The sequence below is a fragment of the Ammodytes marinus genome (assembly GCF_949987685.1).
Source record: "Ammodytes marinus genome assembly, chromosome: 11".
Classification (NCBI taxonomy): Eukaryota; Metazoa; Chordata; class Actinopteri; order Uranoscopiformes; family Ammodytidae; genus Ammodytes; species Ammodytes marinus.
The window spans coordinates 28,913,722-28,928,229 of NC_137215.1; the positions used below are offsets into that span (position 1 = coordinate 28,913,722).

The 14,508-nt window shown below is 40.3% G+C and overlaps 1 protein-coding gene across 1 annotated transcript in view; it reads left to right on the plus strand.

Annotated features, from left to right (window-relative positions):
• Positions 1–580: 580 nt before the first annotated feature.
• Positions 581–14,508, plus strand: part of pdzd8 (PDZ domain containing 8) — a gene marked incomplete at both ends in the record, with an annotated part of 37,497 nt that continues 23,569 nt past the window's right edge. The window contains 2 exons of the mRNA XM_080037185.1: positions 581–1,473; positions 10,431–10,556. Coding sequence (XP_079893311.1) covers positions 581–1,473; positions 10,431–10,556 — 1,019 coding nt within the window. The remainder of the gene's footprint in view (positions 1,474–10,430; positions 10,557–14,508) is intronic.

Below are 14,508 nucleotides of genomic sequence, written 5' to 3' on the forward strand. Positions count from 1 at the left end.
GTGGGAGGAGTAGGCGCTAGAAAAATGTCATGGAAGAATAAGAAGTAAGAAGAATAAGTATGGTGGATAACAATAAATTACAGCCCTCAATACTTTAGGGACTTAATAATAAGAAGTATGGTGGATAACACCATACTTCTTATTATTAAGTACAGTCCTTGAGGACCTGCACTTAAAAAGTATGGGATTTGGAACACAGGGCAAATCAATAGCTATATGGGGCTAATCTCTCAGTGTTCAAGATGTTGGGGCGGACTCATCTCGCTCTGTGCACACTGCATCCAATCACAAAACGCGATAAAGGAAACGGGTACTATCCAATCAGAGGCAGAGTCGGGCGTAATGGGGAGGGGGCGGGGGGAGAATGAACCCCTCTACCTCTATGTAGCTGCGTCATTACGCACGGCAACGTAACCGCTCTTGTCCAATCATGTGGAGAGACTCTCAGCTCAGGAAAGAAGCAGATGATATGGCAGCTCTGAGAGCGTCCAGGTGGAACTTGCTTTGTTAACACGGATTTAACATTTGCTCTTGAAAAGACACTACAGCCTTTGGAGACGACAGGACAGCTAGGCTCGAGATGATTTACTTGCTGTTGATTTCCGCGTTCTCCGGAGCGCTCGTGACGTTGTTATTGCAGTTCTTGTTGATATACCGGAGAAGCCCGGAGCCCATAGGCAGGACAGCGCAATATGTGAAAGTAGTGCCCGATAACGCATTAAAGGATTACTTTAATACCCAACATCATGCCGAAACAGGCCTGCAGCAGGACAGCGGGGCATCTGCTGCCTCCAAAACGCAAGAGGCCGTCTCCACACGGCAGCAGGAAGCGGCTGTCACCGGCGGCGGCGGCAGCCCCAAACAACAGCAGACACCGCCTACTATGAGCGAGCCCGTCTCTGATGCGGACAAGCCCGAAACCTGCCATTTCTTAAACGCTATCTTTCTCTTCCTATTCAGAGAGCTGCGGGACACCCCTGCCGTTAGACACTGGCTCACCAAAAAGATCAAGGTGGAGTTTGAGGAGCTGCTGCAGACCAAGACGGCTGGTCGCCTCCTGGAGGGACTTAGTCTCAGGGACATCTCCCTGGGCAACTCTCTGCCCACCTTTAAGACCGCCAAACTTATGAAGCCGGTTCATATGAACGTGGACGGCATGCCTGAGGAGCTCAACTTCGAGGTGGACCTGGAGTACAATGGCGGCTTTCATATGGCCATAGACGTGGAGCTGGTGTTTGGGAAGTCTGCCTACCTGTTCGTTAAGATGAAGCGCGTAGTGGGCAGGCTCAGGCTGCAGTTCACGCGCATGCCCTTCTCCCATTGGTCCTTCTCCTTCCTCGACGACCCACTGGTGGATTTCGAGGCCAAGTCCCAGTTCGAGGGAAGGCCTCTGCCTCAGCTCACATCCATCATAGTGAACCAGCTGAAGAGGGTCATCAAAAAGAAACACACTTTACCCAACTACAAAATCAGGTAAGCTCAAAGAATACACTTTTCAGCACAATCAGACCAAAACAACCCGAGATGCTGGCTGAAGAAACTTAAGGTTTCAGGGGAGGGGGGGTTTGTTTACATCTGAATAGCCTGCAGTACGTTTGACTGGGGTTTTTCAGAAAGGTGGAGGTGGAGAAAAGAGAGAGGGTTGCTTTTCTCATATACTGAGGGAGTCTCTAGTCACACCGGGGACTAGGGCTGTGAACATTTACAAAAAAAAAAATATTTACTCCTGATTTACTAACCAGTTACACGTGTACATGAGCACACCTCTACCGGGGACCCTTACTTATGTTGAAAGAACATGGAACAGTCAATTATGCATAATAGCTGACCTTTTTAAATAACAAAAAAATATAAATACAACCTAAATTAATTATTATTATTATTATGATAAGTCTGCATAATGCATTAAGTTTGAGATAGGCAGTGTTACCTTTTGTTGTTGTTCAAAGTAAAAAGCCCAATTTTTTCCACTATGATTCAAATATGCAGCACAATAAAACAAAAGAGTCCCATATGTGACAATCATTTGAGTGCAGGGATTTGAAACGACAAAAACAAGATCAAGAGTAACATAAGAGATGAAAATGAGAGAGACAGAGAAAAGAGGAAGTACATAGAAAGTGTGTATGAGAGAGAAAGCAAAACTAAATGCCAACTTTCACAATGATATCTTTTATCTCAGTGTGCGTTGCTAACTAGAGTAAATAAGGTTTACATATGGGACTAAAGGTAATCAGGGCTGCCTTTACCTGCCACTAGGCCCTGGGGCTTAGAGGTTTCGTAGCCCCCCCCCCCCCCCCCCCCCCCCCCCGGGCGGCGGTCTTACAATACAGATGCGTTAAAGCCATGTTTGTCTACACCACAATATCTCTATTGATGAAATACAAAATCACTTAAGGTAACATGTAAATAAACCCCCTCCTGGTCTAATGACTTTTAATAACCAAACACACATGGTTGGTTACAGTGTTTTTCCAAGTTATTGAGGAGACAGCGGTGGGGTCCCAGGACCTTTTAGGGGGGTCCAGGGGCATGCTCCCCCGGAAGAAAAATTTGAACCTTTTTAAAGTAAAATGCATCAATCTGGTGCACTTTGAGAAGAAAACTAAGGCTAAATCAACTGTGACCTATGTGAGCTATTTTTTCTGGAATAATTTGGAGACACAGAAATACCAAAAAGCAGAAACAAAAATATTCAGGTTTAAAAAATCCAGTCATTCAGCATTCCAATTTCTTTTTAAATAATCCCTTATCCCAAAGCTACTTCTCTCTTTGAATTCTTCGTTCTGTTTTTAATGGCTCAACTCAATATAGGCCCTTGATCTGCGTTGCCCCGAACAATGTTAATTAAACAAAAATAACAAAAATGTACTGGTGAATGATAGGCCCCTTGATCTTCATAGGCCAAAAATAATGTGATTTATTTTTTCCTTTTTCTTTACTGGTTCATGATAGGCCCCTGTTCTCCGTACGCCTTCCCCCCCCCCCTTACGAAGATTAGGGGCCTATCATGAGCCAGTCAATAATTTATTGTTTTAAATGACAATGTTTGGGGCCTTCTTAGATCAGGGGCCTATATTGAGTTCGATTTTTTTATTTTTTATTTTTTTTGAGAGGCCCCTAATCTTCGTAGGCCCTGGGGCTTCAGCCCAGGTAAGCCCGTGCATAAAGGCGGCCCTGTGACCAACATTGCTGAAATTCCATTGAGCGGAGTGACACCAATATGAGGCATCCTCTAATTCAGTACTATGTGATATAGGAGTCACTCAAGTCCCAGCTGGCCCTTCACACAGCGTTTGTATATTCACTGACTTTTGACTAGAGTCTGGTCTTGAGTTGAGTCCTGTCGAGTTATCAAGGGGAAATCAGACTGGGGAATTATTATGGCATTTCCTGTCACTTCCTGAGTGCAATGTGCTGTGTTTCTCTCTCCCTGTGTTCCAAATCACATACTTTTTCTTCTTACTACACTACATACTAAAGTACAGAAGAGTTTTAGGGCCACGGGAGAGAGAATAAAAAATCAGAGAAGGAAGATTTTTTTTCATTATGTCGAGAAATGTCAAGAATAAAGACGAATACTCCAAAATGCTATTGGAGTCAGTGAGGTATTTATGTATTTTCAGCATACTACAATTGACCTGCATGTATTGGGACATCCTATAATAGTAGGCAAGTGTGGGTATTGGAACTCAGGGTCTCTCTCTCTCTGGCACACACTTTGGTCTATTTCATCACCTCTTCTTTGTCCAATTCACCTTGAAGACTCCTCTTGTGAAAGCCTGGCTAGTTTCAATGGCTGGAGGTTTTTATCATTAAGTTCAATGGACCATTTGACACTGTTCACGTTGGTACTGTGTTTATATATCCCAGCAAATTTATATTCAACCCTCTCTGCTATTTTTAAATATAAATTATAATATTTAATATTTGTACATGTGGTTAGATGAAGGGCATTGCCTTGTCTTTGATGTAAAGTTTAATCTTATGTAAAAAGGTCAAATAAAATAAAAAAGCCTGTGCAGATCTGAAATACTTACTTGTATGAGAGCCTTAACCTGTCTGTACTGCCCAAATGGTTGGAAATCTGGGCTTCACATTCAAACCAAAGAATGGTGTTATATTTACAAAACACATATTTCAATTGATGAATGGCATCTTGGCCCACCAAACAGTCCTGGGGCTTGCAGAATATCAAGTTTAAAATGAGAAGCTAAGAGGTTTGATGATAAACAACAAATACCAACTTGAAACTATTTAGAGCTGGGGGCGCCCTTAGCTCAGTTGGTAGGGCGTCCCCCCCATGGGCCTCGGCCAGCAGCGGACCCTGGGTTTGATTCCAGCCCGCGGTCGTTCTCTGCATGTCACTCCCCTCTCTGCCCCATTTCAACTCTGTCTCTACACTATCAATAAAGCATTAAAAAAAACGTAAAAAAAAATAAAAATAAAACTATTTCGAGCCAATTCAGACAAAGTTATGTAAAACAGCTAAGGCCTTGTGACAAGCAGCACAGTTATGAGCTTTTCTTTCTTCCCTCACACATCCCTGGCTGATAATGCGTGTAGGAGGGGTCTACTTTTCCTAACTGGATGTGCTACTCTGAGCAACTTAAGATCATTCCATCAAAATGAACTGGTAGCCATTTTCAGAAAAAAGCTATTTTTCTTGCAAACATTCCCTGATTTCAGTTTCTCTCTGTACCGATTGTAAAGGGATTTAGGGATGGAAAAAAAGGTTATATTATTAATTGATTTATTCATTGTGTAGTTCATCAAACCATATAGATTAGTGCATAATATTCCACATCCCAAGGTGACCTCCTCAGATGTCATATTGTCTGACCAACAATCCAAAATACAGGACGGTTTTTACTTTAAGCATATTCAATTATCAAGCACATGACATTTGATTGATTTTCCTAACTTTAATACACAAGAAGTGAGGCAATAGCTCACCTCTAGTAGTGAGTGGCCCTGCCCTTCGTATATTTTTCTGTATGTGGCCCTCAGTGAAAAACTTTTGGACACCTCAGCCTTATGGGGATGGGGATCGCGCCGATCAGTCACTATAAGGAGTTTGGGGGAGACGTCACTGTAGCAGAAGTCAGCATTGTACTGTTGCAGAGGGGACCAGCCAAAAAACACATATACAGTGCCTTGAAAAAGTAATCATACCCCTTGAACTTTTCCACATTTTGTCACGTAACAACCACACACGTACATTTATTTTATTAATGAGGAGATACTATCTCATTTAGGCACAGAGAGGAGTGATGCACAACACTGCTTAGAAGGCTCTACATTAACACTCTCCAAAAGCGGGTAAATGTATTCTGAGGCGAGTAAGTAGTTGAGTCCACCCGCCACTTTGGCTGGTGAAAGATGTGTGCTCATGTAGGCCACGCCCCCTACATGCACTGTGCATTCCTCTATCACATGCACAGATGATTTCTAGAACCCTGGACTATTGAGGCATCCTATTGGGGGGATGAGTAATATTTTACACAACATTCATGTTTTTGTTTGATTGTTCAATTATATAATTAAAACTTAATGAAGTTCTACTTAATCATAAATCTGTTGAAATATAAGTTTTTTTTAATTGTATTCATTTGCATGTATATCTGCCTATGACAAAACAACAAGTTTATATTTATGTTTGGATATGCGACCCCCATTTCCAGTTAATTCCCATAATTCCGAATTTTCAATATTACACGAATCCGCCTTTCATATCTTCGTTGAACCATGACTGAAGAGCACGGAATGTAAACAGCCGAGCAACGTCATACGTCACCGACTTTTAGGCGCGTTTACAGACGTTAAGAAAGTAGAATTGCAGCTCACTGAAATGTCACTTCATAATGTAAACAAACACGCATGTAAACGGCAATATCACTGGAAGAAAAACTATCGTGTTAATTTTTATATATCGTTCGATAGGGTGATATATTGATTATTGTGACAGGCCTAACAGGGCATTTTGAAATTTGAAAGAGTTTCCCCTCTCACACACACTCACTCACTCACTCACTCACTCACTCACTCACTCACTCACTCACTCACTCACTCACTCACTCACTCACTCACTCACTCACTCACTCACTCACTCACTCACTCACTCTCTCTGTCTGTGTGTGCCTTTATGAGAACAGTGCACTCTCATCTCACTCGCGCACGCACACACACATCACGTCTTCCTCTATCATTAGATGATTTTGTCATTGTTGTCAAAATGTGATACCTCAAAACCATTTGATACAGCAGCACAGTCAGGAGAAAGGATTTTCTGTGTGTACTCTTCAGAGTGTTCAATATTCAGGAAGCGGGCCCTGGGAGTGCACCCTGAAATGTCCTTTAGACAAGGCTGATGTGATGTGATAGTTCTTTTAAATACCCCCATCACAGGATCTGAAAGGCCTGTCCAACTCTTACATTTAGGCCTTAAACCCTTATTGGCTCACACGGACTCTATGAGCTCTGAAGGATAATAATACTGCAGCATAACAGAAGAACATGCGTGTGAGTGTGAATCTCCCACAATCATGCAGAGTGAGTGAGCGAGCGTGATGAGGTTATGTAATGAAGAGCAGCCAGAGTGAAAGGTGGACCTTGGGATTTGCTGAGTAGCACAGATGGTAGTTCTGTGTGGGAGCTTTTTCGTGTCTTTTTTTTTTTAACACTGTATCCTACAGCATCTTCATCATGATGGAGATTGATCTGCAGACACAGGGCTGTACAGTGCGACAGTTTTGATCGCATTTGCTATTCAAATTGATCACGTGCGATGATGAATACAAGTCTACTCGCACTAGTGAGACAGGATGCTAATGAGGAGATACTATCTCACTTTTTTACATTAACACGGTTAAGTTACCGCGTGTGCAAACAGAACATTTCCTGTGCGCCTTCACATTAAAATTCACAACAACCTATTTAATTGATCCCAAATTGTACAAATATGTATATTAGTTCATAGGCTATATCCAAGGGTTTAAAGCTTGGTTTTAATTAAAAGGAAATGTTAAAATAATTGTTATTATTAAATATTAAATAATGGAAATAATTCTGAATCAGCAAAAAAAATTATTGGCAGGTTAAATCTTTTGTCTAAATTGCAATCATTGCACTCCTATACATTTTTCTACAATTATTACTGCACAATAGGATACAATATTGATTGAGAATCTCAGATGAGACCAAGATGACTTGCTCAAAGGTAATTAGAGTGTTATGCAAGTTTTCGATCATACTTTGTGTGCTACAAAAAAAAAAGTGTGCTACTGATTTTTTTTGCTTGCTAGCACCAGTGCTACCACTTAAAAAATAAGCGTACAGCCCTGAGACATGCCAGCTTGAACAGATGTTAGGATTTCATCCAAAGCACTTTTATTTTGGCATTTTATTTTGATGCAAGTGCAATAAACTGAACTGATAAAGTTACGTTTATAAAAAGGGGAGATGACACCTGTTACTCTCAGTTAGTAATGAGTAGACTCCGGGACAGATGAGCTTGCAAGGTGCTCTCCGCTTGGAAAGAAAAATAAGAAGAAGCAAGGCTTACTTCAGGCACATTTGCTCCGAGCCAACAACAGTTAAGAAGCCTTAACTATGGAATATGGGGATGAGATTCAAAAACCGACCGGTGTAACGTTCCGTTAATGAGGAATTAGTTGCGGTAATTATTCACGGACACGGAGTGAGCATTACGCGGTTGGATATACAACTACTAAGTCTACTGCTTTGGTGAGTTTTTTTTACATGTATTTAAATTGTAGGACAATAATTTTATATTATTTGCTGCCCTTCTTATTTTAAATGATGACTTTGGCTATTTTTTTTGTTACAACTACAGCCCATGCTTTTTTTCTCCACACCGCAGACTTACTCGATCGGTTTAAATTGTGGCCCGTCTATTTAATTACTTTCAGTGAGGAAAAGGTGCTTTAAACTTGTGGGAAATAAATCCTTAATATCATATGGCAACTGTGACTGTTTGACAATAAGCATTGAGCGCTTTATTGCGGTGATCCGTTATTCTGCAGACAGATGCGTTGTGTTCTAAAAATAGAAAAAGGTTTAACGAGGAATCGATTGATCCTCGAGGAATGCAAGCGTTCACTCGCGTAGCGAAAACACTCGTGCCCATCCCTAGTAGCTCTAAATGGTAACACTTGAATACGTTAGGCAAATATGCAACTTGTTTGTTGAAATGTTAATAAATGGGAGCTTCCTCAAGCAGCCATCTCTTTCCCGACAATCCCCTCTGTGCGCGAACTCTTACATAATGGTACTTAAACATCATAATACCTGCGGTTTATAGTCCAGTGCGGCTTATAGTGCGGAAAATACGGTACACAGTTTGGAGGGACCTAAATGAAATATGGGGTAATGACATGCAGAGAACGACCCCGACCCGGGTCTGCTGCTTCTGGGGACGACGCTAAACCACGAGCACCTCCACATTCAAAGCATTTTTCAGACATGTTGGCCTAAAGGTGAAGAAATCTCTTTTGATCAGTCCAGTAGCAGACACCACTGTATATTTGTTGTAGCCTGTACAAGTGAGGCCAGAATAATCTTTTTTATCAAATACAAATCAAAGCCGTTTTGATCCGAGGCTGCCCCAGTTTTTTTCAAAGCCGTTAGTGAAAATACGCAAATGTGTTGCTCTATGTCGCTGCAGACTTCTAAAGAGATGAACCTTTTGTATTTTAACTTTTATTTCACAAACGTTGAACTAAAGGCGTTTTCTCACCTAAATGCCGCAACATGGTTTTTTAATCCCGTGTATGGATTTGATCCGCGTAGGTTTGGTTTCACATTGCAGTTTTGCCGGCGCACTAAAGAACTTTCCATGACATACCTACGTCCTGTGTTTATCACCTACATGGGCTGCCTCCCCCTATACTGGACATTGATTGGTTTGTAGATGGGCATGCATCATTGCGACATCTGCGTTTCTATTCGGCAGTAGCCTTCACCAGTTTGAATGAATGAATCATGAAGGAAATGTATAAACAGATGTATTTCATGAAGCGCTGTATAGTTCAGGCAGCCGCCCAGACAACGCACACCTCCTGCTTTGAATACAGTTTTGTTGAAAAAAAATTCAAAAACCATTTCCAAATAAAATAAAGTTAAAGATATAAATGTAAATTCTCTAACACTGCTTAATCCTGCATCATGGCTAAGGCTTGTTTACCATGGGAAGCTCTGAAAGGCAGGTTAAAAATGTATTTTTTTTGAGTTTGTGTGTTTGATAATAACATAATATTATGCAAATGTGAGTTATCATACAGAAAAGCTGCTTCTCGCAGCTTGTCCGAGAAATATTGTGTGATTGGTCAGTCTGAAGTCGGGGTGCCGCGGTGAGGAGTTCGGCACTTGAGTTCTCGTGAACTATGAAATGTCAGACCAGAAAGAAGTTCTTTATGGGTCCATGCTTATGAGAGGTTGGCTACACAGGCGAACGAGCGCCGGGGGGGCAGACGATTACCCCGACTTCACAGAGAGTTTTTGGTCTGACGTCACACAACCACGGCAGTACATTTATTATGGGCGGCCTCTTACAATAAGTCCATGGCAGCACCAAGGGAGGTGCACACCGTTTAGGCTATTGTGAACAATGAACTAAAAGTCTATGAAAAGTCAATTTGCCTGTATTTTCTATAAAATAAAACATACTTTTATGGAGCAAAACCTGTTCTGCATGTAAAGTGATGCTGCTATCTTCAGGGGGTTAGTGGTGATAAACAATTAGTTAGTGGTTGTAATGAGTCATAATTAGTGTCCCCACTTTACAGATTAACAGAAGTTGGAAAAATATAGATATGTTTCCAAATAAAATAGTGCTGGGTCCATTGTATGGGAGTGGTGAAAGGATGTGGAATAATCAACAAAATGCGCAAACTCTTTGCCATGTGCAAGTTTCAAATTGTTCCACTAGAAAGCACTAAAGAATATAAATAAGATGTTGTTTCATGTCATGCATCGTTAGTGCAGACACATTTTGCAGGGACTATTTTTAAATCATATTACTGGTGTGATGTTGTGCAAAAAAATTATTAAATTGAGCATTTATGATGTGCTCTAGAGGAGATTTGAAATATATCAAGATATATCGTGTATCGAGATATAGTCCAAAAATATTGAGATATTGATTTTAGCCCATATCGCCCAGCCCTACACAACCTAAACTTTATCTGGAATTGCTGAGGCTTAACCACAGGCTGCACTAAACCTATCAATGTCATAACCTGGCCGTTGAGGTTCTAGTTCTACCCATTGTTGGAATTGGTTGTTGTTACTATCAGAAACAAACCTGTTTGACAGCTGTCAGCTTCAATAATATTTAGAACAGTAGCAGAGAGAGAGAGACGAAGACGAAATGTAAAATTGTACTTACAATGTTTTCTGTGTCTCTTCAGATACAAGCCATTTTTCCCGTTCCAAGTGCAGCCTCCTCTGGGCTCAGCCTGTGATCTGGACCTGTCCATCCAGGACAGCAGGCTGGTGGAAGGCCGACTCCAAGTCACTCTCATTGAATGTAGCAGGTGAGAAATCCCTCCCTTATCCTCACATGCTTTGTGTATTGTCCTAGTGTTTGTATGAGGTGTTCTTCCTGCTTTGGGCCAGGCCCACTTTGTTCCATTTTGATTTAACATATTGATGCATCATAGTGATATTTTAAACAAGAGCGCACTTCCAAATGTGTAGCAACACTTTATAGGAGGCCTCTTTCAAAATGCCAATGCCCCCATCATGATAATGCGGGAATTGGCACAGTTTTAACCCTCCATCTCGACATTTGTTAAGTTAAAAAATGTAACTTAACAAAACTATCAGGAACTCCTCGGGCAGGAACCTTTAGTTCCTGGGCTTCGTGGCTGTGTGTGTTTCCACCGGGGTCTGAAATTATAACAGGCTACATTTAATACATGTTGAGTTTGGACAGAATCAGTGAATCAGAATCAACAGATTATTTCTCTATCTATTTTAGCAGCTATTTTGTTCAAATCTCGGTTTAGCGCGTCTCATTTCCTGGTTTGAATTTAATCCATTTGCGATCGTTTGCGATGTAATAAAAAGCGAACAGCAACAGCACAACATGAGCGCCCTCTGTACTATCGCCCGGGCTACACATCATGCAGTGTTGATTGGGAAGGTAATTGGTAGTATGCTTTTTCTTTTTTTTCTTGTCAAACAGAAATCTATTCAATATAGAAGATTGTAAATGACAGGAGACAGCAGATCCATTCAGTGTTCATAAAAGGCGATTTTCTACTGCATATTGGGAGGGTCAGTTGGGTATTTTCTCAGTTTTGCGGGCGACACAACCCTCCAAAAGAAGCGGTGGTTTAGCCCATGGACATGGTGTACCTACAGACCACCGTTTGAGGTCATTCTTTTGAACGAGGCACGTTATTCATATTCTGTACAGTATGTATTGCTCTTTATGAAGAACTTTAGCTCCAGATACATTGATTGGTGGTGGCTGGTTAGGGAGGTTTACTTAACTCTTCACCAGCAAGTTTAGTAAAACTTTCTAGTTTGGGTTTTTCTCTTCAAAGGACAGCATTTAACTACAGCACCTTCCAAACCTTCAGATGAGAAAACTAAACGTTTTCTTACACAATGTCTGTCTCTCAGTATGCTTCAGTGCATTGTTAGGTTATGCAATGCATAAATCCTTTTCTTTGCCCTGACCCATAAGACTCTCATTCTAAAGAACATATTGTGACTTGCTGGGAGCAGTTTTACTCACTGGTTGACAATTCATTCAAAGTCAGCTGTTAAACAGCAATACCCTTACAAACATTTTATTTGGGAAGTCATTTTGTACAACTCTATGTTGTGACCAAACATTTGTATCAATCAGCACAATGGCTGAAAACTATTAAAAATAAAATAAAAAATCTTAATCGTTATTATTTTGGTGAATATTGAGATCACTATTACATGATATGATTACTCATTGACTTTTGCTGTAAAAATAAATAAATAATCGTGTTAACAATGGATTTGAACTTTACATATAATTGACACACAATTCCCTGGTAAAACAATTATAATATAATGTAAAAATATTAAAGAAAATAACACTATATTATTATTATTATTATTATTATAAAAATTCACGTAGTCAAAATATAGAGTGAATTTGAACTGTATCCTCATCTGCTGCTACAGTGGCAGCTTCCATGGAGCTTTCAGATCCTCTAGTACATACAGAGCCATTATATTGCACAGACCACACTCTGTCTGAAAAGGCTTTTCTTTCTGACACAAAGTGACTCCATCTTTGTAGCAAGCTGGCATGTTTAAAGTTTAATTGGCCAAAGAGTCAAATCAATCAGCCCGGCTTCGCTTTGACAGAGAGGCCTATCCTTGGTCGCCTTGGAGAGGCAGGCAAGTTGTGTGATCCGACCAGGCCCGTTAATAATTCATGTCATACCCATTATAATGATCCAGTCTCTATAGATGGACAAATCTACCATCTCATATCAACTTCTTCCACTTAGGCATCAAGTTATAAGACTGGAGGCTGTTGTCTCCTTGGCCTACCCATGTGACAGTAATTATATCATATATCACATGCTTGCTTGTAAGTGATTGTTAGATGTATGCTCCGTCAAACAAGTCATTTCAATAAATGTATTGGAGGATAAACCTTATTGTGATGCAGCAAGTTAAATACATTAAATTGTGAGTTCTCACAATATCCTCAAAACCACACCCATACATTACATCAGAATTAGTACAAATGTCATATGTACCTATTTTATTTTTATTTTTTAAAAGAAAACAAATAAACAAACTGAATTAACAATATGCAAGTACATTGGGGCAAGATCATTCCCCACAAAATGACTTACTGTATATATATGACTTTCACAAGACAATTGGAAAGTCTCTTAAAGGTTCTGTAAGCGGAATGGTCAGTTTAGCTAACTTCCTGTCAGTTACTGCAGTTAGCAGTCCCCTCGCTCGTCCCTACGTCACCACATTAATGCACTGCGGTCTTCAAGCAGCAAGTTATCTAGCATCATCTCAGATCCATAAGTGTGATAAAACATGATAAAAACCATCAAAACAGACATTGGAAAGGATTTTTACCTGCTCCGCCATTGTAGGCGCATAAACATTCACCCATCTGTCGCTCTGGCGTGCACTGGCAGTGAGACCATGAGTGAGACGGGTGTCGGTTTGTAGCGTTCACTCTTGTGATTGGACATCAGTTTCGGGATCCCCGAAAAGTTTATTTGCCGATTACATACAGAGCAGCTGACTGAGAGATTGGCTTTATGAAACGTGCACATTATGTAAGTGATCACTGTATGAATAAAGAGCGATACAACACTTATATTAACATAAATAAACCGCTTACTTCACCTTTAAGGACCAAGACGGAATAAATAGATAATAATGATAATACAAATTTTATAACTATCTTCACCACTCAATGAAAGTCCACTAAAGTATTGACGAAAACAGAGTTCACCACTAAGAATCCTATTTTATCCAGAAAAGAAAATATCAGGTCTGTCAATGTCCACTAGAGGGAAGTATCCACCAGTTTAGCTCGGTATGTGTAATCTGTCAAAGTGTAGAAGTAAACAGTTGTGTCTTTTTAGAGGTACACAATTCCTGAGTTCCAATCCCCATACTTCCCTACTATTTAGTATGCCAGAAAAAGATTTAGGATGTCCCAATACATGAACGTCAATTGTAGTATGCTGAAAATACAGAAATGCCCCACTAACTCCAAAAGCATTTTAGAGTATTCGTCTTTATTTTTGACATTTCTCGACATAATGAAAAAAAATCTTCCTTATCTGATTTTTTTTTCTCACCTGTGGCCCTAAGACTCTTCTGTACTTTAGTATGTAGTGTAGTAAAAAGATTTGGAACGCAGGGTATATTTCAGACTGGCGGAAGTGGGGAAAAGCTTTTCATCAGACCCTGATGCATGGAAGTCCTCTGTACAGCAGGGGGCAGCAGCAGCCAACAAGATGTTTCTGTAATCTAATTCTAGCTCAGTATCACAGCACACATCCAGGTACATTGTATGGTTTTATTTGCAGCTTTTATCATTTGCTATTTCAGCATTAATACAGCAGTAAATGACTGAGGGGGTGGCTGTTAGATCAAGAGAAAAGCTTTAGTGACCAATAGAGCTCAAACGGCAAGTCAATTAATACATTGGTTTATCCACCACAAATGTATCTGAAACAATAATCACAATATTGTTCATTGTTTCTGCAAGCAAAAGCTCCTGCTACCCCGCCACCCAAAGTTGATGCTAACAGAAAGTAAATGTGGAAATTTCGGGTTCGACCTGATGGTCATTCAATTATACATTATCTTCATACTATATAATCCACACTTCCACAAAGTTTGGGCACTTGAGGCAAAACAAAGGTGAAAAGGGTTAAATGTTTAGGTCATAGATAACATTTGCCAGTTGATTACTGACAAGAAACCTATTTATTTTTTATAAAAGTT